General features: G+C 39.9%; 1 protein-coding gene across 1 annotated transcript; it reads left to right on the top strand.

The window, feature by feature from the left end:
- Nucleotides 1-5,441: 5,441 nt before the first annotated feature.
- Nucleotides 5,442-9,549, top strand: RGS21 (regulator of G protein signaling 21). Its single transcript, XM_058030270.1, has 4 exons — nt 5,442-5,452; nt 6,852-6,928; nt 8,196-8,362; nt 9,346-9,549. Exons 1-4 carry the CDS (start codon nt 5,442-5,444, stop codon nt 9,547-9,549), a joined length of 459 nt encoding a protein of 152 aa, XP_057886253.1.
- Nucleotides 9,550-23,354: the final 13,805 nt, after the last annotated feature.

Raw genomic sequence — 23,354 nt, 5'->3', positions numbered from 1 at the left:
TCAGGACTGGCCCTGCACAGATGTATTTACAGCACAAATCTCTGGGCAGTACCAGAGAACACAGTCAGGCTTCTGTAGTTTTGGCAGAATCCATGTCAGTATGTAAATCCTCTTGTTGAGCTGCCCTAATGCAAATAATACATATACTAAGCCTGTTGGGCAAGTACTACTATTGGAGATGGTTTTATATAGCAGCTTTTTATATTTATACGTGCCATTCAGGGTTCAGCAAGAGCTCCCAAAATATTCCTCCTGTCAACACGATAATTTACCCTACCTAAACACTGCACTTTACTCCTTACATAGGTGAAGTCTCAAGACACAAAGCATGGGGGAAGCAATCTGCTGACTTGTGTGGCACCAAGGTTTTTCTCCTGTTTCAACACTTCAGTCTAATTAGATGCTTTAAATTGGCTGAAGGTGCAGCTCTTGTTTAATTTGAGGGAGGCAGAAATACACAGGACCAAATATCTTCTTCCGGTTGTGGATTTGTTACTGAACAAAAGACAACTTGACTGATTTTTCAACTGACAAAAACAAGAATGAAATCTAAGATAAAGAATCTCACAGAAGACAGATTTCCATTTCCCAGTGAAGCAGGCAATCAATAACACGGCTCTTACATGCTTTTACATGCTACAACTTTTAAGTGACTCACAAACAGCAGATCATTTTCCTCTCCTTTTGTCCCCAGCTGCTCAGCCTGCCTTAAATAGCTACTGCTTTGAATGCAGTTCCCTCTCCTTTCCACACATGCTGCCAAAGACATCAGCTGAGAAAAAAATTGCAGAAAATCATCTTCCTCTCATCAGTGATTCATATGCTCATGAACTTACACCTCGCTCAGTTGCTTATCCCAGATCCCACTCTGTTCTTTGCATTTTAGTCAAATGCCTCAATCAAATGCACTTTAAGCTCCTGTGTGGCTCTGTGCCAAAGAAAAAAATTATTTCCTCTATTCACCACCTGAGCTTGCTTCCATTTTTACTTTTCTCCTTGTTAATGTGTTGCTATCTTCCATTTGTTGTGCTCTTATCACTTAGAGCTGGTCTCATAAAAGCTCCTTCTGGTTTCATACCAAAGGAGTGAACTTCTCTCTTCTTTCCTAAATATAATCTGTTTGTGTAACCACCTCCTAATTCTCCCTTATATTTTACAGGACATTATCTGGACTCCCAGATTTACAATCTAGCCTCTACCATTGCCTTCTCCATGAAGAGTAACTAAAATTAACTAGCAAGAAACACAATCCTACAGCAGTCATTTAAGAGTTTTCAAGTAGGACAGAAGATAAGGCTGAAGCCTAAAAAAAGGACAACTCTGAACTCTCATTTCTTCACCATAAAATTTGCTTGTAATGAAGACACTCTTGTTTCTTCACAGCTTAGTGGCCTCATTTTAAATTTCTGCAGCTAATGCTATTCCAGTTTTTCCTGGTTGTACATTTTCTTGAGAATTGTTTCCAGTTCTTTTCCAGTGGAGGTTTGTGGTTGTACAGCACTTGGAAATCATGAATACGAGGAGCCCAGAGCGCTGTAAAATATTTTGACAGCTTGTTCTTGAAATCAAAACATTTCACCTGAAGGGCATAGTTTGCTTGGGTGGAAAATAACAGCTCATTTTCTTATGCAAAACAACTCTGTGGCATACTGAAGGCACACAGAGTTATTCACATGGAAAAATATCAATTATTTTGTGAGTTGCCCATGCTGTGCAGTGCTGTGGGAAGGTGGGCATTTACATAGTATTCTGATTAAGGTGTATTTGCATCCCTGTGGGACAGGCATTTCCATGTTCTTAGGATGCCAGAAGTGCTTGGATCACGTTGGCTTCTACCAACATAAGGGATGCACCCAAGTCCCCGTGGGCTTCGACTGCTTGGGGCAGCAGAACATTAAATTTTTTTTTTCTGCTGAGGTTACCTTGTACAAGCCAGCACTATCCAAGCAAATCTCTGCATGGAATGGAATGGAATTAACAGAGGCCAAGTGCTGAGGAGCATTAACACACTGAACTGCTGGGAAACATCAGCACATCCATTGGAGAGTGTGAGCTTTTCTCACTTTGTGCTCAGGTGAGTACAAGGCAGCCCTTTCAGGAACATATGTAAATGGAAATGGATTACTTAGGTTAATAAAGCAATGGTTTGAATATGTAACATTGATTTAGATTGTCTATTGTGATTAGTCAGATGAACAAAAATGACAGGTCTTATGGCCCGCAACAGCCAATAGCTTTTCATAAAGGAAGATAATTCAGCAAAACTAAAGACAGTTAAAGAACAAAAGGTGAGCATCAGTAAAAGTCAAGCTGTGAGCCTAAAAGTTCTAAGGATTTAAATATTTAATAGATGTGGTGTCCTTAGCAAGTAATATTGGCAAAGTTGGGAACATTAAATCAGATCCACATTCCCTTTTCTAGAGTTTCAGCTCTCCCATGTCATCAAAGGCAGAGGACTCAGAAATCCATAGCCCAGTCCTCAGAGTTACCAGAAGGTTAAGCGACAGGCTGACGGATAAAGAGAAAAATATCCTGCAATTAGCCAAGCAAGTAAGGGTCTGAGTGACTCTGGAGGCCCAGTCCCAGCTAGGACCGAACTGCAGCTGTAACTGTGTGTGTCAGCTGGGTCCAGCAGTGTCAGCTGAGTCTAGATTCACAAAAGGTATAGCACTAACTCTATGTGCAATTTCCAGCCCATCTCTACTACGTATTTAGTCTTGTTTGCTTGATGCTGTTTATTATGAATAGCCAACACATTTGCACAAGCAGCTGATGCATTTATATTAATACTGAGATCACTTTTTCTCCTATGACATTTCAGTGAAATATTAGAGTTTCCTTCCAGACACTAAGTTCCAAGCAGAGGAAGTACAGAGAAATACAACCAGCTGGTTTCTATGGGAAGAAGTGGCTGTGCCTAACTTTGGTTAGTGAACTTATTTTCATTGCCCCAGTACAAATATCACAACAATACTATTAACCTGTTGCATACCTAAAATATTTTCAGCTTGCATAGACTGAGCAGTCACTGACTGCTCAGAATGTTGTACAGTGATGAGAGTTCCTCACAGCTTCTTTGTGGTTTTGTGGATTTGAGCAGTACTCCATTAGATGCAAAAGCAATCTGACTGCATCCATCCATTTATTGTGTGTGTAAAATATTCCTGAGTTTTAGCATAGTTCTGTGGCTGCTAAGACTGACTTCAAAAATATCCATCAGTCCTGAAAAATCTTGAAGAGATGTTCATCTGCTTCATTCAGATAACAGGCTATCAGGTAGAAATTTTAAAAATGCATGTGTGGCACTATCTGGAATTTTGTTTTGAAATAAATGTATATTATCTGATGATTTTAATTAAAAATAGGCACAGGTCCTCAACCTTCCCTCTCATAGTTTCACAGGAGTTAATGGAATAATGATATAACAATGTTAATACCGCTTTTAAAAAAGCAAAAATAAATCAATTTATCGTCACAGTCCTGAGGTGGGTAAATAGAAGAACCACTGGCATTAGATATGGGTAAATGCTGAGAAATTAACAGAGCCAGCCATAAATTATGAATTGCCTAATTTAGTGTCACCTCTGTCCTCACAACTGGACTGGACTGACTCTTCTGGCATGACACTGTTAAAAAATTCAAATTGTAGCTGTTTATGCTCTGCCTGGCCAGAAGCTCCACAGATAAATATCAGCTGGATTTTGTATGATGTTTATTTCCTTTTGCCAAAGCTAAAACCTGGGACTGAATCAGGCACAAAGGACTTGATGTCAGTGCAGATTTCTCCCCTGTTGTAAGATGCTGAAGTTAGTCTCATGAGCACAATGTATGAAAGGCTTTTGGTCCTCTCTGGCACACAAGATATTCTCTAAATAACAAAAAATGACCAATTAACATTTCTGTTCTTCTGCTATAATGTTTAGAAGCAAGCAGATGCAAAGCTAAGGGATTACAAAAAGTATTAGTATTTTGCTGCCAAGAATATTTTTAGTAATATGTGGGACTAAAGGGCATCTTAGGTCATAATTTCTAGTGTTCTATTAATGAAGACAAGAATTGAAAATGATCTTATAATTATATGAAGCTCTATCTTCAAAGTACAGAAGAGTAGAAAGGGAGACTGCAAAAAACAACAGTTTGTGAAGCCTTATTCTGGTTTTCGGTCTGAATTTGTTCACTAGCTGCTTCTATACATTTTTTCTTTTGTCAATATAACCATTGTGCTAAAATAAATTTTTTTTCTCACCAGGTTAGCTCTCTGTATTCAGAGGGCAATCATAGCTCCTCTCTTCTTTCATCTTAAGAGACAAACTGGTCTTTCATTCTTCTCCTGCAAGACAGTGCAATTCTCCTGCTTGTCCCACCTCTCCATATCTGTTCCCACCTGATTTCGTCTTCCTGGAGCACAATTGACCAGATTCACTGGCTTTTGTCCCATGTGAAGTTTGTAAAATAGATTGGCCTGAAACTTCTTTTACAGATCTATAAAGGATAAGGGCAAGGAATAACCTCTTAACATTGCTAAGGGTGAAACATGGCATGTGGTGCTTGTGTTTTTCTTTCTGCTCTTAGAAGATGAACATGGCTAAAATAAGAAAGATGGTCTCACGCAGGCAGGAGTCAGCTTTGCTCATGATTGTACCAGAGAGGAAACTCAAATGAGACTTAAACTCCTAAGGCTGCTCTGGTGTAAAATATGTTTTAGGTGTTAAAAATATTTTAGTTGAGAAGACAAAAATCCCTAAGTCTGCAAGTTGGGAGAGCTGGGATCCCAGTTCCTGAACCACTGGAATTTTATGCTAAGTGGAGACATTGAGAACCAGGAATCTGGGTAATCTGAGCAAAGGATTTGGCCTCAGGACAAGATTTGGAGGGAGGCAAGAAATCAATCAGTAAGCCTGCTTGTTCAGGAGAGTGAAGGACAGCAAGGGTTATACAGAGGGAGCCAAGAGCTGGGGATGAAAGAATAATTATCAAGAGCAAGAGACAAATTACACAGATCAGCAGCTGGCTACAATCCCTTCTCAGCCAGTTCCAGGGAGCAATAAGGTCCCCTCTGGAGCTTTTCTCCGGGCTAAACACCCCAGGTCCCTCAGCTGCTCCTCATCAGACCTGTGCTCCAGCCCTTCAACACCTGCTGCCCTTCTCTGGGCTTGCTCCACTGCCCGTGACCCTGGGCACGAATGTGCTGCCATTGCCCCCTTTCCTTTTGCATTATGGCCACTATCAGGTGGGAGTGGTGCTGCTTAAAAATAGGCTGCATTTCTGAAAGAAATAGTTTTAAAGAAAACGTTGAGAAGGTTTGCCAGTGTGCATTGTCCTGTTTGGTTATTCACATGCTAACTGTGTTGTTCCTGCAGTGCCTTCAGCTTGAAGATCAGTCAGAAAACGAAACTCTGCCTTCCCTGAGACAGTCAGACAGACAAACAGTGGAACGAAAAATGCCAGTGAAGTGAGTTGCTGTTTATGGCTATTTTAACAGCAGGAGATTTATGTGATGGGATGACCAAGTTTGAATAATCTGTACAGCTTTGTTTTCCTTCACCCTTTGAAGGGGGTATGACTATTCTGATTCCTTGTTGTCAATTCTGCTTGCCATTTCCATTCAAGTAAATCCCACACAGTCAGTGAGATCATTCTGACTGGTGACTAAATATTAAAACAACTAATATTACCCATAAGAACAAGAAGCAAAACTGTTTGGTTTATCCTGGTCTTTCATTTTGCTTTTTTGCTTGACAAGAAAGCTAGTAAACATTTAATAAAAATCCTGAAAATTTATCATATATTTGATAAAAGTTTCTTATTGTTGCTAAAACAAATTCTCTGCTGATTAATGCCATCATCACATGATGTCTCACAAAATACAACATAATTCTATGTTTGGTTTTCATTTGTGTTTTCACAGACTTTCTATACTTGCACTTCCCTCATGTATGTCTTTATATATACTTATAAATATGCACTTTTTTTGCTTGCTTAAATATATTTTTTGCACTCTGGATACAAGTAAGTGGAGAGCTACAAAAAAGCTTGCTTGTTTAAGGCGTCACTGTCACCATCCCTTGTAATAATTATAACTACAGCCACATAATATCCTGACACTATTATATGATCTTTTTATAAATTTGCAATTAGAAAATACCATTACTGATGATGCTGAGAAGTGGCTGTGGAACACAGGTCTCAAACCAATCTCTATCATACAGAGAGCAGGGGTTTGATAGCTGAGCTCTCAGAGCCCCCTTAGGAACATCAAATGTTTTTTACAGAACTTGAGAGTGCTTGTCATTGTTTTTAATGCTAAGTTGGTTTTTTTTTTTTTTGATTGGTTGGGTTTTTTTGGTAGGGTTTGTTTGTTTTAAGAAAACTGGCAATATTTTATACAGAAGAAAGTGTTTACCCTCATGTCTAGCAGAAGCCTACAGCAAGTTGCAGGGGAAGAGTCAAAGCTGTGAATTTACTCAATTATTTATGCCCCCTAGAAGCACATATGAGGCCCATATTTCCTATTAGTGTTAGCTTGGTAATATTTTTAGATAATTCCTGTCATTACAAGCAAAAAATGCCATATAAATTAATTCCTAATCCTTTTGAACTCGAGAAGAAATTCAGTGCACTCTCTAGAACATTCCTACCTCTCCTGTGCTTTGTTAGAGCTCTACCAGCTGCAAGCATTACGAGTATTTCCGGGGTGAATAGTCAAGTTAGCAGTGCCAGTATCCCTGCTTTGCTGTGTGTAGGGTAGGAGGAGTGGCTGAGCCCCTCTCCCCAGCAGCCAGCCACACCATAGGCTCTCAGCCACCCCAGGCTGCACAGGGCAGAGACCACAATGCTATTTTCAAGGGCAGATGTTGTTTCCACAGGTCAAACGCTGGGGAAACCATGGCGTGGTCTGAGTCTGTGGATACAGTACTATCCAATAAAGGTAAGAAGGGATGGAAAAACATGTGTGTTTTTAAAACATTTGTCATCCCATTTACCCAACATTCCTGCCAGGTTTTCACTCTGCTCTCCGTTCAGCTCCCCACATGCACTGAACTGACCAGAGCTGCTGATGGAGGTGGGGGACCTGCTGTCCTGAGAGGTTTGTCCAATCTGCAGACACAACATACCTTCTCTCCAGTGCTCAAGGGCAGGCAGAAATGCTATGAAATAGTTTTTATTAAAGTGACTGCTAAATTCCCCTTGCAGAGGTTTCATTTTTAATAAGTTTTTTCACAAAAACCCACAAATGTTTCCTTAGATATTCCTGAGAAATATGTGCATTGTGCAGTGACTTCCAGTCAAACAAAAAAATGACATATCTAAAGTCACTTCTCCTAGAAATGCCATTTCTACAGACCTGACACCACAAACCACATGCAACTTGAAAATTTCCTTGCCCCTGCCCCATTTCCTCGCAATGATATTGTGGCCTGGACCTTGGGACGCCTCCACCCTGTTCCTGGATAGCATTAACTTGACTAATACAACTAAATTTGGGTACTGTCAGCTTTCTTTACTCAGAGGTTCTGATTTGGATTAATTTTAAAAACATTTATTCCAAACAAACCTTTATTTGTTTCATTTTTTCCCCTTCAAAGTGAAAAAAAAAAAGAAAAAAAAAAAAAAAAAGAAAAAAAGAGGAACAAAGAAGTAACAAAAGTAACAAGGAGTCCATCTTTTATCCAGGTCTTAATCTTTCCTTGCAAGGAGATGGAAGCCCCATTTGGGCAGGGAACCTCAGCTGTGGGGGAAGCACACTAGCCCAGTGTGACCTACATTTCTATTTGCTTCTCAGCCGAGGAGTCAGCCTCAAATCTCTGATTTCCAAGCCACTACAAAGCCTTTTGAAACCAAAACCTCTAGGATCCCCTTTTAACAAATGTACCAGTGCTAAAGAGACCAAACCACAGCAGGCAGCTGTTGGGAGCAATCCTTGGTTGGCAGCTCACTGAAAAACTCTCTTAGTAGTCCCCTTATCAGCACTGTAATTTAATCTCCTATTTATTTCCCCTGCAGCGGCTTCTCAAACCTGATTGCTGGCTGACATGTAAAAGAGTGGCAGATACATAGGTTACACTATACACATTCTGTAAAAATAAATATATACCTATATATATTTGTACACACACACGTGTGAGTATGCACACACATAAGTTGCACTGGCCTTTCAGTTTTCCTCCATCCACTATCTGATGCATTTCCCCCAGAGGGCCTGGCAGCTTTTCGGACATTTTTGAAGTCTGAGTTCAGTGAGGAGAATGTGGAGTTCTGGCTAGCCTGTGAAGACTTCAAGAAAACCAAATCCTCCACTAAGATTGCGTTGAAAGCCCAGAAGATTTATTCTGACTTTATACAAGCTGATGCTCCAAAGGAGGTAAAGAGGTTTTTGTGTGTGTGCTTTGGGTACTGAGGATAGGGATGAAGTAGAAAGTTCAGATCCAGACCTCAAAGAATGACCAAAACCACAATTCATCCTGGTTGTAACTCCCATTTTAATGTCCATTATTTACCAGGTAAACACCTTGTGCAACGCTGTGAAGCAAAGATGTTATGGTTTACACTTCACATTCTTTACATTCTTCACACTGGGAATAAGTTTACCTCATCTTCTGAAATTTCTGCCAGAAGTTTTAAGGACGTTTATGCTCAATATAATTTGTTTTCTCTAATAATTTTTTGTAATGCAGTAAGCACCATCTCTTCTGTATTCAATGTACCAGAACATTAGTAGGTTTATGATTGCATTTGTTCTTTTGTGTAGGTACTTTTGACATGAAGAGAATGCAAAAATTTCCATCACAGAATTCAATTTTATAATTATTTCAAAAAGGCTTACTGTGAAAGACAAATTGCTTATTAATCATTATTCACTTTCTGCACCTTAAACATTTACACTGATGTTTTTGTATTTGCTAGAAAGAGTGCTTTAAACATTCCCATGTATTACATATGATTGAAATGTAATCATATCCATCAATAATAAGATGATTGATTGATATTATTGTTAAAAACAAAAAATCCTTTAAAAATACATAGGGCCAAAGTCTAAAATGATGCTGAGTACCTTAATTTTTAATTTTCTCTTTGGTAATCAGTACTTCATAGGATTTGTTTTGGCAGAAAGATGAGAAGGAAAAGCAAGTTTTTCCCTTATTTTTTTCAGTGATGCCATCTTTTTAAGAGCCAAATAAAATGAAGAATTCAGTCGGCTAGAAAAGGAAGGGATGAGCTTCCTGTTTATTTGCATCAGTCAGGTTATTTGGGAGGAAATTCAAATGCAGCTTGTGTCCCGGACACAAACAGACCTCAGCTTTCTGAGCAAACTGACACTGCTTTCATGCTTCTTTCTTCCTACAGATTAATATTGACTTCCATACCAAAAATGACATCTCCCAGAACATCTCTGAGCCCACCCTCCGCTGCTTTGATGCTGCTCAGAGCTCAATCTACTGTCTCATGGCAAAGGACTCTTTTCCCAGGTTTCTGAGGTCAGAATTGTACAAGGAACTGGTGAAGAAGCACCAGGACAGAAATCAGAAGAGATGGCTCCCGTTTCTGTGAGGAAAAACACTGAGCCTTTAGGAATTTATAATGTCTCCCATTGCAATTCAGTACAGATAATTATTCATTATTAAAGGGATTGCAGAAGCCACTTTCAAGAATCACCTGTGCCAACTTGTTTTTAAGTACAAATTGCACATGATGCTTTCTAATAACAGTAGAGAAATATTCAAGAAGCAGGATGGAATATGCTAGACACTTGAGCTACCTTCCTAATAAAAAACTTTGCCATTGTTGTTTTTTTCCTGTGTTTGCTTCATTTTTGAAAGCAATATGAGATTTTTAAGCATAATGTTTTGGTTTCCTTGTTTGCTGTTGATTCCTCTTTGGAAGTACAGCCTCCAAAATAAATCCCTTTCAGTAGACTTGAATACATTTACTCCTTCATTTGTCACCTTATCTGAAGCTTGCAAAATATTTATATACTCTTTTAAACTTGTTTTATGCTAATTCAAAATAGGAGCTGTAGAAATATTGTTGATAACACACTATGATAATATTTAATAAATAGGCAGCTGCTTTATAACAAATGTTCTTGGCATTCAGAGCAAATTAATGTTACATAATACAGCTGTCTTCATGAAGAAGGTCGTCAAGTTTCTTTGTGTTAATTTAATTTTTTACTGAAATGTCTATTTTATTAATTGCATAGGCATCTGGGAAAAAAACTACAACTGAGCAAATCTTCCTTTGTGCGTTTTCAATTAATTAATTTTCTTTGCTTTTTCAAATATATTGGTGGTACCGTCCCCCCACATACGATGAAATAATTTCATGAATTGCTACCAATGAAATTCATTTACTAATTTCATTTCAATAAAATACAGATAAGCAGAAAAGTAGGCATAAGAAACAGTTTTAGGCCGTAAAGTAAACATGTAAATCAGGATTTAGTAATGGAGTTATCTTTCAAACCAGCAAGGTATGATTGGAACCTGCAATCTTCAGGTGTTTACAGATGTACACACTGATCAAATTCACTGCTCGGAGGATTTATCACACATATTTAGATGAAAGGAGGAGAGTTGTGTCATGGCATTGAAGAAAAAATATTTTAAAGAAATAATCTTTGCAATGGAAAAAAATTTCTAAATACAAGAGACAGCAATAAGAGTTTTCAAGAAGAAAAAAAATCTTTAATTTTAATTAGATGCTTTTGAGTGCTATAAATCTCCAGGAATCTTGCCCTGCTTGGAGCTCTGCTCATACCTTCTACACACCACCACATCCTTGTCCTAGGTTGACTATATGATGCTTTTATCCCCCATCATCTTGTTCTGTTTATGCTGAATAATAGGTTTTGCACCTTTAAGACTTGTTGCAGAGAGTGAAGGGGGAGAGAAGAAGCAGCAGTTTGTTTTCAGACACTGCACTCACTCCTCCACATTCCTGCTCCTGGGCTGTGCTGTCGGCAGATGGGCAGACAGCGGGACAGAGCTCTTCTTTTGCTTTAGTTAGTTTTAGCTAGCTGAGGCAAAGAAGTTCCCTGCACTGTGTTTTTATTTATTTTTTCCCTTTTCTTTGGCCCTGTTCAAACCTGCTCTGGCCTGAACACCAGCAGAGCTCCGGCAGCTGCACCTGAGGCCCACCGGGCCGGGCCTGGCCTGCGACATTTCCAGCACTGAGGGACTGAGCAGAGACTGAGTGAGCCGAGCTACAGTCCGGGGAGGGACTTTCTCAATTTGTCATCTCTTTTGGAGCAACAAGGGGTTTTATTGTCTACTGTTGTTTAGGTTTTATTGTTTAATAAACAGTATTTTCCACTTTTCTACAAAGAAGTATTTTTCCTGAACCAGTTGGGAGAGGGGCCAATTAAATCTGCTTTTCTAGAGAAATCCCTTTGGAAGTTCTCTCCCAAATTTGCCCTGAACCAGAACAGTCCTGTATGCAAAATAACCCACTTTATCAAACTACATTAAGGAACCAAGTCATTTAGACCGTAAAGGGTATTAAGTAGCCTGAAGGACTGAATACACTTCTCAAGTTAAGAACTAAGGTTAAAATCCTGACACATCTTAAGCAGACAGGGTGAAAAATATCTATTCTTTGATACCCAACTTCTAGTCTATCACCTAGTTTTAATTTTTGCTGTCTGCATTTCCTTTTCTCTTCTTTTCTTTCTTCCCCAATGCTGGTGGTTAGTAGAGACACGAATAGGAAGGCTGAGGTTAAGCTGCAAGGAGGATGTGGGCTCCTCTGGCCGTGCCACAGCTGCCTCTGATCTCGCAGTGACATTTCTGGGGACAGTCGCCCCTCCTGCCTGCGCTGCAGCCTGGAGGGCCCAAATTATGGCATTTACTCAAAAGCGTAGCAAGTCATCTTCCCTTCCTACAACTCCCATTTGCGTTTTCAGAACGGAAAATTCCCACAGGAAGGCAGAGGTGGGATCACACCACTTTTCATAGTAGGTAAAGCAAGTAAAAACCCAAAATTTCTGTGCTCCCAATCTTTTGGAACCTGAGGATAAAAAAGTGCTTGAAAACAAGTGGGTGGTAATGAAATCTCACAATTCCCTCTGTGCCCCTATAAATCCTCCCACTTCTGGCTCTACCCCAGCAGAGATAGAAAGTGCCAGAATGGTGGCTGCCAGGGAGCTCCAGCTCCTGGCCATTTGAAAACACAGCTTAAGGAGGAGTTACAAGCAAATATAAAACAGTCAAGCATCTTCAAAATGATGTGTGCCATTATTCTGATAACTGCATGAAAACAGTATCACAAAACATGACGTCCACGTTATGTCTGGCTGATCCTCTGTTATCGACAGCACCATTATTGTCAAAAGAGGTGACAATTCTTGACATTTTCACATCTGACATGAATTTTAATAATTACACTGTGAAGAACCATTAATGATTTTAACAAATTTTCCATTAATTTATAATGTTTTTATGAGAAATGTAAAGGAATGGCACTTCTAGGGGGTATATCCCTAACTCAAGGGTGAATTAACAGTACTAATTCTTTCATAACCTCTTAATGAAAACTTTGGTACTTCTAATTCACAAAGTTAATTAAACTTTTGCTGTTGATCAAGCCTCACAACATTTTTATTAATCTGTTTCAATGCTAAACATGAGATGAAACGTGGAGAATTTAAAGAAATTATCACTATAAATTCATATATCTTTAAAGGCAATTTGATTGCCATTCACATGTAATTTTTCAAACTCTCAGAGAACTATCTGCCCATATCCTATGCAATTACATAGAAGCATCTACAGCATATTGAAACGGTTTGGATTTTAGCAATCCCATTTATGAAAACTTCTGTAATGCAATTTATCATTTAAGCATTATAAAAGATCTATTTCAGAAAGTGTTTGAAAACACCCACCTGTGAAAGATGGGAGGCAGTAATCTTTATTTCTCTTTATTTCCTAGGTTTAAAACTGCTGCTTCATACTCCTACATCACCAAAAAAAGGTCACAGCTTAGCATTCAAGCTCTGATAATTTGACTTAAGAAAGGCCAAGGACAGAAGTGTGATTTAGAGGATTTAGATTGAACTTTGCCAAAAAGACTCAATCTTGGTCAGCACAAAAAGGCGGGTTTACCAAAAAATCCTACCAAATATAAATGAGAGTAAAAAAGCAAAGTGAGTACCACACATTTTAAAAAATAAATCCCAATTTCTTCGCAGTGCCAATCCTAAAGCTCCAACAGCATCTAGACTCAGAGATCCCACCATATTCATCATGCTTACAGCATGAAAGGACTGTTCCAGGTTTAATTTTAAAGGCATATAGTCTATGTTTTCATTCTATTAATATATTTTATATATATAAAATATGCATAGAAAAATAATAGGCATGTACATCAAGATAACAAATGCAGATTTGCCCTCAACAGAGGATGGATATCAGGATTGTTCTGAAGCTCAGGACCACAAACTAAAGGCAGACAGGTATATTTTCAGTTGCTGACAGGATTATATAACATCCTTTGGTATGTCTTGTCAAAGGTTTGTTAAATTCAACACATTTCTGTACATTTTGGAGATGAAAACTCAGTATTTCCTCTTTTGCCAGAAAATTCTCTACTAACATTGTAATGCAAAAATGTACTTGAACAGACACACATAATTACAGGCTTTGCACAGGAACCTCTTTGGCAATTTGTTTGTTCAGATCTTGATCCAAACAAAAAAGATCAGGAGGTGGAATTCCCGAAGCAGTGTCTCCTGCTTAAGCAAGACAACCATCACTCTAGGAACCTAAGCTCCTAGCCTTTGAGGAGGATTTTCAGTGAGCCATTTTCAGTAGGCTTCTGCTCCTGAGGCGTTCGGATTGATGCCAGAGCCCAGGGCCCTGTCCCCATGGCTCATCCTATTCCTGCCTGAGCTCTCCGCTGGGAAAACTGTGCCCTTCTCACATTGCCCGGACTTTCTGCATACAAAGCTCTCTCTTGGTGAGATGTCTGCAGCTGATTCTTGACCCAGTCCAGCTCTTCTGAAGGATCCATCTTTTGAAACGAACCTCATTCACAGAAAGAGCAGAGACAGCTTCAGCAATGTCTGCAATTTATCCAAACACGAATGACATCGGTGTGGTCAAACCATTCCAGTGAGCAGCAGTCACAAAATGTTCCATTTGACAACTTCCCTACATGTGCATGCCAAAGTGGGCAAGTGACTTCCTGTTTTTTATCTTCTCTCTGCACCACACACCTTTAGAGATGCTCCAGCTTGTGAGAAATCGTGTGAATGGTGCCCATGAGCCAGGGGAAGGGCCCCTGCTCACCTCTGTGGGGGTTAGATCAGACGCAAGACAAGAAAATCCAACCTGAACTAGGCATATAAAAGTTCCAGTAATTTTGAAGACTACGTGCCAAAATTAACCATTTTTGATTAAAAAAACTCCCTGGATTTTGGGGAGAGCAGGTGCTACATCTAGACTTTACTGCAATGTCTTAGAAAGGGAAACCTACCATTTGTGTAATATGACTCCTGCAAAGGCAATACAGGGGAATTAACTTAATGAAATCACTTTAATATCTTTATTTCTGGAGGATAATTACACTCTGCAGTGCTGGTGGAATTTTAAAGCACATTATGTATCTGAAATTGAAGCATGTTTTCTGCCTTTTGGTTTACTGAAAAGCGAGGCAGGGAGAAAACCATAAAGAGAGGCATTGTCACAGTTGTTGACACCAATTAAAGGTCTCATGTAACTCAAGAAGCAGCCTGTGCTCGTTAAAACAAAATGAAATGGAGTAATGAAAAAGAGATCCTCATGCATATTCACCTTCATTCAGTAAATAGTGCGCTGCCTAGGAGCGGTAATTGTTTGATATGGTAATTTTGAATTTTATTTGAAATACTTATCTAGTAACAGAAAGTGTTTTGGCTAACTGACAAGTGGCACTAAAATTATCACTGAAAGCTCTACTTTAAGTATTCTTAAGCTGTTCATTTTGAGAAAAAAACACCTCCCAGCAAAGTTTCTTTTCCATTTTTTTCCCAGCTTTTCAACTTCTACAATATTAGGCCCTGGAAATTAGACTCAATGTATTATTATATATTTCAAAGAAGGCCCTGGATGCCTTGATCTTTAGTAAGAAAAATGAGTCAATACTAGATCAAATGCTTCCCTACTTTATTTTTTTATACTGTTGCTATGGTTTCTAGCTGCAATGTCATAATTTCTCTGTACTAAAAGAGACATTGCCTTTTAATTTTTTTTTCCTGTATTGCATGGGTTAGGCTATTTGCATATAAAATGAGTAGAACTGGATTTGTCTCTCAATCCATATCTGTTTCCATTTAGGTTTGCATGGAGGTTATTTTTACTTCTATGAATAGTTTCCCTACTATGCATAACAGTCCTGGAAAGACAAACAAAAGCAAGTACTCAGTAAAAACCGTAGGGAAAACATTTTTTTCCTAATACAGTGGTTACAACTTACAGGCTCATAAACCAGGGAAGAAGAGGAGGAGGGCAATCCATAAATAAATTGTTTCTTGAATAATTTCAAATATGCTGTGCTTCTAAATGTCATGTTTTCATGGAGAGAATAGAAGAAATAATGAAGTTAAATGATTTAGTATTTTGGACAAAAAAAGGTTGAAGAAACCCCTCCATGACTCCAACTGCATGGGGAATACAGCAAGACAGGATACAGGGAGATTTCCCAGCCCAGTCTCCCACACTGGTTAATCACCCAAAGGCTGAGCTGCAGTGGATTCACCTTTCAATTCTTAACCAAATTCCAGCAGCAAAAAGACTTTTATTAACATGCATTATGTTTTATCCTGCCAAATATAGAATACCTGCACTGCATTAACTACAGGCTACAGAGGCCTTGGTGTTTAAGCCCCCACCACTCATAAACAATGTTATTAATAGTTATTCTCATCTGCTCGTAGATATTTCTGCCATCGACCTTGGGAAACACCCAGGGTTCCAGGGGCAATTACTTCTAGATTGATTATCTAAAATAGAAAGAACACGAAGAAGTGGAAATATCACAAATTCAAGAAAGCTCATTCTTCACATCACAGAACAGGGGAAGCTCCTTTGAAAGGCTGAACTAGTTTGTTATGTAAAACATATTCAGGAGAAAAGGTGCATAGGCAAATGCAGGCTGAATGGGCGGGCAAGAGAGGGCCTAAGAAATGCTCTTGACACTGTAAAGTGGCATCACGTGAATGAGGAGATGTCAGCCCATGGCATTTTACCCGGTAGTAGGACACTGCTGCTCATAACACCAGCATTTTCCTAAGTTCTGCATTTTGTTTTCCTGGTCTCTTACCCAGGCTCCTCGCCATGAAGGGACTGATCTCACTACAAGCCGGTTTTGAATTTGCACAGTGCTACCAATTTATCTCGAAGTGTCATCAGCAACTGTATGATGGGAATAGCTTCAAATTGATTAGAATTTAATTTCCAGAACAAATGGACTGGATTTTGATCTCTGTGCAGTCATTTTGCCTGTTGTCATAGGATAAAATGGCCCCAGCAAAAAGCTCTTGTACTTATTGAATTTCTTGCCAGAGCTGAGATTTTTAGGAGAATAAAATGAAAACTGCAGCTTGATAAATGGCATAAAAGGGTTTTTTTGTGACATGGTATCTTTTCATGTCAAATGGCAAGTACAACATATTCCAAACTAGACAGACTCATTAATGCTGACACCTTTTACAGCCCCAAATGTTTTTCACTGTTGATAGTGACTCAGTATTGGAAATTATATCTTCTGAGACAGGAATTACCAGAACAAACTGTACTTGGATCATACTTCATAATTCTGATATTTATCCCTTTTTACAGCTTTTCTCACCCTTTATGAGGATCCCTCTGCAGTGACAATGCTTCTTTTGTCACAAAGACATTGGTTTTCATTGCAATATTGCATTTTGGCATAAATTTCAAATATAGAATAATTTGATGTTTTTAAAATATCCTTGATGGTTGAAATTGCCTGTTAATGGTAATCCTCCAAGCTTGTTCCCATATTTTTATTAGGACTAACACTGGGTATTGTTTGCCATGCATGGTGAGGTAATAAATCTGTATACTGGACCAAAACTAGAAGTAGAGGAATGGTAAAGGAAGGTACAAATGGAAGATCCTGGTTCTTAAAAAAAGGTCATAAAAATCTCCCCAGGTTTCTGTGAAGCAAATTAATAAAAACACATGCCTACCACCATTATTACTTTATAACCTAAAAATGCATTTTACAGGGCAACGGTACGTATGGGTTTAATAATTACAAAAATAAACCCTTTTGCTTCTTTCTTAAAGGGAGCAATGTGGTTTGTTTCCTTTTAGAATGGTTGGAAATATTAATTAACTCACACTTTGCTATTCTCTGTATAAGGAAGGTTTTATGCATAGGAATTGTCTGATGAACTTTAATTTCCAAAGGGCTGTTTCTAACCAAAGTGTTTACAGAGCAAAAGTGTTCACAAAATGTTACAAAACATTCCAGTCTGTGCTACAAAATTGTCTGGTTTTATTGTACAAGAAAATTGTATCTCATGTTTTATTTTTGTAATGCATTTTAATATTATTTTGTGTTACTACTAATTTTTTTAAAAAATTGTGTATTTAAAATTAACTGAGGGATTGATTTTTTGTTGGCAGACCGTATGAACAAAAGAGAAATGACAACAGGAATTACAGGCCACTAGAGATCTCTTAAATTCTTCAATTATATAAAAGCGAAGGAAATTCATATGCAAATTGAATTTGCTGGCGTTAAAAAGGGAGGTGGGTACAATGTAATTGCAGAGAAACTGCACAGTGGCAGCAGGATGATGACAGAGACATATAAATGCTTTATAATGCTTTATAAATATTAAGCCAGTACAACTGAGGAAAGAGCTTGGAGTGCAGCCCCTTGGGCAGGTGTCAGCTCACAGCAATGTTCTTGAAAGACATTTTGTGCCTTGGTGTAGGAACTTGTTTATTCACGTGTTTGTATTAACTGCCACCAAAGCCATCAATCTGAGCCCATAGATAACATTTATGTAATGCCCCTTTAGGTTTCAGTGAGAGCACAGACTCCAGAAATCCAATTAGAGGGACGTGGCCTTGCATTAAGAACAACCCACTGAGCTTCTCTTCAAGGATTGAAAGCAGTTCAGATGGATCTGCACACACAGACCCACAGAGTCCCAGAATTAAATACACATCTAGAATGCTGCAGTTTGGAACTATTTAGGGCTCATTTCTTTTTCAAAATCCTATCAGCATGCAACAGACAGAGAACTGTTGCTATCTAAAATTTCCATACCATTGGCATTTTTAAATCGGAGGCACCTCAGTTATCTGAGAGATGCAGGAAGTCAGTGACTGGGTAATTAGGGCTACAGAGGTTTGATTTATGAAGAAACATTAAAGAGAAGAGCATAAATATGGTGTGTCAGTCAAGGAGATGCGAAGCATGGATTTTAAAGTAGCTTAAAACCAAACTACAGGATGTGTGTTGTCACGTGGAAGGTGATTCAAGGGACTGGAGGAATGGGCTCACAGCTACACAATACATTCTGAAGCTTTGTAAAGATTGTCACTGTTGGTTCTAAGGGAAAGGACAGAATTCCCATGAGTCTGGATACTCAGTTATGGACCAGAGGAGTAATCCTCACTGGCACAGCTGCTGGACTTCCACCACGAAAGAATTCCCTTTTGCCTGTACTCCAGTGGACACTGACCCCACCTGACAGGGACACCAAGCTGGTGTTTTATTCCCAGACAGCGGAATTATTTAGGTTTCTCGTTCCCTTGGCACTTAAACATCCTGGGCATTTTCAGGAAAACGTCTTTGCTCAATCCAGGCACAGCTGTCCTTAACTGAAAAACCAGAGAACCTCAGAGTGACTAACATGTGGGAGAAGGAAGGGGAAAAATCAGGACAGACATCATAATTTACTTATTTAGGCAGATATCATTGTTAGGAAAACATTAATCTGCTTAAATTTCAACACCTAAACAATCCGTCTTGCATAATTGTGGCAGGAGAGCACGCTGCAAACATTGCTGCCCAGTTAAATTGGTGCTGTCAGACAGACCCTGTTGCCTCTGCAGCGCCAAGTTCTGCAGACAGCCCCTCTGCAGCACTAAAGGGGTATTATCTTCAAAGAAAAGGCAGCTTTTTGCATCCTCATCTCTTCTACATTGTACCTCTACTGAGAAAATAGCTGTTTTAAGACAAAAATGTCAAAATCTTATTAAATACTGTGGTACCACCTTGTGGCAGCTTTACAGATAGCTCTGTTGGCATTAAGACTGAATGACTTTTTAAAATTAAATTAGAACAGTTAGCATTTGGTCTCATTAGAGTTTTGAGCTGTGTTCTGAACCATCTGCATCCTTCTATTAATTGGAACACCTGACATTTGAAGAAAAATTTAAATGCATTCCAGTGAACACTGGATATCAATTTTCCAACACTATGTAAAAACATTTACAGAGACACAGAAGCTGCTTTCTGAGGCACCACGGTGGGAGAAGACACCAGGCATTGTCTGTCAGGTAGGACTGGCAGCTCAGGAAGCTGCTGAGAGACTGCAGGTATCAGCAAGACAAGAGGCAACCAACAGAGGAGCCCACGTCGCCCCTGCATTCTCACAGATTTGCAAGGAGAAGGAAGCCAGTATGAGGTACAGAGGGAGGACACAGACAAGACAGCAGCTTCTGCTCTCATGATGAAAATTAGAGGATGGCACGGAAAGCTCTGGAAGGTGAACAGATGTGTAACGGGGCTTCCATGGTAAATATGATCTTTTGGAAAGCAAAACACAGAAATCCAGATACTGCTAAGCTAACTGGAGGCACCAGAGTGAAAAAGCATTTGTTTTAGCTGGCCTGGCTGAGCCAGCAGCTAATTAGCTCATCTGTACTCTCCTGCTTTTGCATCCTTTTAGAGACTCCAAAGTGTGACTAACAATAGTTTCCAGGACCTTTTAGGTTGCCCCTCCCACAGCCATTTTTTGCCTTCTTTTACACAGCACTGCAGGAAATGAGATTTCTTCCCTTAAACAAGATGAACCATCTGTTTACAGTTTGTGCTTTGGTTGAAGGCTGTCTCAGGGTATTGAAGCTTAGGGACAAATTAATCTCTTACAGCTTTGACTGATTTGAAAACACAGAGCAGGAAGGAGAACTTCTTGTGCTTGAAAACAGGAATTCACAGGAAAGTGAATTAACAGGAAAGTTGTTTATTATGTGTACAGGGAAGCTCTGTGTCTTTTCAAATTAATGCTTTAAATATGAAGCAGATTGCCACATCCCAGCTTAAACTCAGGTGTGCTTCTGTTTCATTCACACCAGTAAGCACAAGTTTAGTGTAAAAAAACCCCTAAAACTGGCACAGAAACCAGGCATGAATGACCAAATTTGAAGCAAAGGTTTTTGTCTCTGTGAGAGCTGGTTCTCCAGCATCCTGCTTTTCCATTCCCAGCTGAAGTTCCAAGGGAGAAGCACTGGGATTGTGCATTGCAGCTATTGATTAAGGTTAGTGATGAAATATGAAAATAACAAATGGTTGAGGGTTTGGTACAGCATGAGACTAAAATACAAAGTAAGAGAAGAAGTGAACAAAAGCTCTTACATCCTCTCAAGAACATTCTCCGTGTAGGTACCTTCCTGTCACACTTTCTGATCTCTCCAACCCCGTGCCTGTGTTACCCCTCTGCCTCAGATTTAAAGAGATCACAAAAGAGTGCCAAGGTGGCCACTAGAGGAGTAAACCTCCTTTCTCCTGAAGCACCCAGACGGATGCTGGCTCCTGCCAGACTAATCAGATGTGTACTTTTGGACTATTTCTCTCACTTTTAGAAGCTGCCCTTTGAAGGCTCACACCACTGTGTTCCCAGTGTCCCAGGCTGTTACAGCAGTAAAACATTTTTCCGCTAAGGAGGCACTCACGTACCTGGGACTCGCGGTTTTCAAACTCTCCTGCGTACTCTATAAGGCAATGTTGATTGTGACCTGTCAAATAACCTCCCAAAATATCCATCATTTATGGGAGCTATAAGCCTGTGCCTTGATGCTACATTAAATAACTCGTAACTCATGGCAAGAGAGGCAGCAGAAAGGGAAGATGTATCGAGCTAATTAAAGGAAGATTTCTTAAACAGTTTCTTTAACCTCTACACACTAAGCACCCATTTATCACTCTGTGCTTGCAGCAGACCACGTCACACGTCCTCTCCTCAGGAAAGAAGGCCAATTCAGAAAGTGTTTAAACATGTGCTCACCTCCCAGCTGCTGAGCAGAAAGTCAGTCCTCACTGAAAAAGCCTGAGGAAGAACATTTTGAGAAAACACTGCATTTTTGGGTTGGTTTTTTTCCCGTGCTACAGACTGGGCTGAATGCTGTCTCAGTAGGCTGGATAAGGAAGGTGTAAAACACTGTGCACAAACCGTCTGCAAAGTGGGCGGTGGAAAGGTGGCAGGGACGCAGAAATATTTCATCAGATATTGCTGTACTAGAGAATATTTTTGGCTCTCAACTTATTTGTACCTCATTTGTCAGCAAGAGCCTGATAAGTTCAGATCCTGGGATACAAATGAACAGTCTGAAAAAATTTCTGTTCCTGAATGTCAAGGCCAGGATTTTTCAACAAAAGCGTTTTGATGGGAAAACGATGAGTGAAACCCCAGATTTCCTAGAAAAAAAACTAATTTAAAAATGTATGTTACAAAAGGACTATCCTGAGATTTTTTCAGGTTAAGGTTGGAGAGGAAAGAACAAGAATAAAAATAATTTTCATCATGACTGCAATATTTCCTCCCTCTTTTGGAAATAACCAGAGATAACAAACTAAGCTGGGATGTGTGGAGGTGCAACAGAGCCCAGGACAGCTATCTCAAGTCTCCCTCACTCCAGCTACTGCTTATCTTGTGACTAACGGGCACCTGTCTGCATGGTGTGGGTTCCTCTGTGAACACACTTTCATTTCTGGCTTGGGTTTTTCTTTTTACACCAAACCCTTTGTCCCCCAACTTCCCATTGCCCCCTCTTGCCTTTTTCCTTGATTTGGAGCACTTTGGTTTTTGAGGTCCTGGTGATGCGATCCCACGCCTGGCTCTGCCCACAGAGGCTGAATGTTACTCAGCCTGGGGGTGGACTTGTGACCTCATGTGCTTTTTTTGGTTTGTCTGCCCTGGGGGAGGGTGATGGAGATAGCACTCTGGCCCACACTTGAGCCTCTCCGTCTATATATAGATGTATACTTGTGATATTTCCACAACTGTAGGGTTTAAGGGCCATGCCACAAAAGCAGAAAGAAGGTGGTGAGTTGCATGGAAAGTTTCTGCCAACGTGCCCGGCTGTTCTGCAGGCCTGAGTCACCCTGGAGTGTTCTCCTCCTCACCACTCCTCCCTGCCCATCCTGGCCCAGGCAGGGGCACAGTCCGCTTTGCTGCTCAAAGACATCTCCTTCCCAGTCCAGGAGAAAATATCTAACTGCAGCATTTGCAACACCCTTTCTAACAAGCGGATGTGAGAGCCCAGAGGCCAGGGCAGCCTCTTCTCTCTATGGAAATTGGTGCCTTCTATTCTTAGCATGGCAAAGTCTCACCCTGCTTCCACCCACCACCTCGCCCTTACATAAGGTTCCGTTCCTTGCACCCACAACCCTTCTCCTTCACACCTTCTCTCCCCACTGCCTGCAGACCTCTGGCAAGGCAGTGGCAGCAGGGGAGTCAGAGACACCGGGTCCTCATTGACCTGAGTCACTCAAGCACAGGCACAAAAATAAAACAAACACCAAATGTGCCAAGGTTTAAAGGGACGCAACAAACAGTGGGCTCAGACAAGCTTAAAGGTTTTTTCAAAAACTTAAAGGTTTGTTTTAGTTGCCAGCAGAGGACAGCAAGGCTTTATACATGCAGAGAGACTGATTTGCTTCTCTGCTCTGGGAGAAGTGACTGGTCAGTGTTCAGATATACCCTTAGGCAGAGGCTCCCAAAGAGAACGAGTCAGGAGTGTACATAAAAGTGCTGCAGAAGCAAAAACCTCCTGAGAAATGATGGAGCCATCCACTTGGCACAGCTATTACATCATCCGGATACTGAAAGCCTCAGTTCTTAATCCTGTTTGCCTTCAGTGCCAGGCTCAAATTCAGCCAGAACTGTGGGATAACAACAATAAACACCTGGAGTACAGATCACAAGGCCCAATCTTGGATTAGAAACACAACAACTTATTTTACATCACCAAAAGTATCGAGGAGGAGAATTATTTTTTATTTACTAAAGTTAATTTAGTGCTATTTTACATTCTGAATGTGTTCCTACTTGCCCTTAGTTGCTATTTCAGAAGGGCAGAAACTGCAAGTTCAATGTCACAGCTGACAAC

This window comes from Melospiza georgiana, chromosome 9 (assembly GCF_028018845.1).
Source record: "Melospiza georgiana isolate bMelGeo1 chromosome 9, bMelGeo1.pri, whole genome shotgun sequence".
Classification (NCBI taxonomy): Eukaryota; Metazoa; Chordata; class Aves; order Passeriformes; family Passerellidae; genus Melospiza; species Melospiza georgiana.
This window is presented reverse-complemented; position numbering and strand designations above follow the sequence as displayed.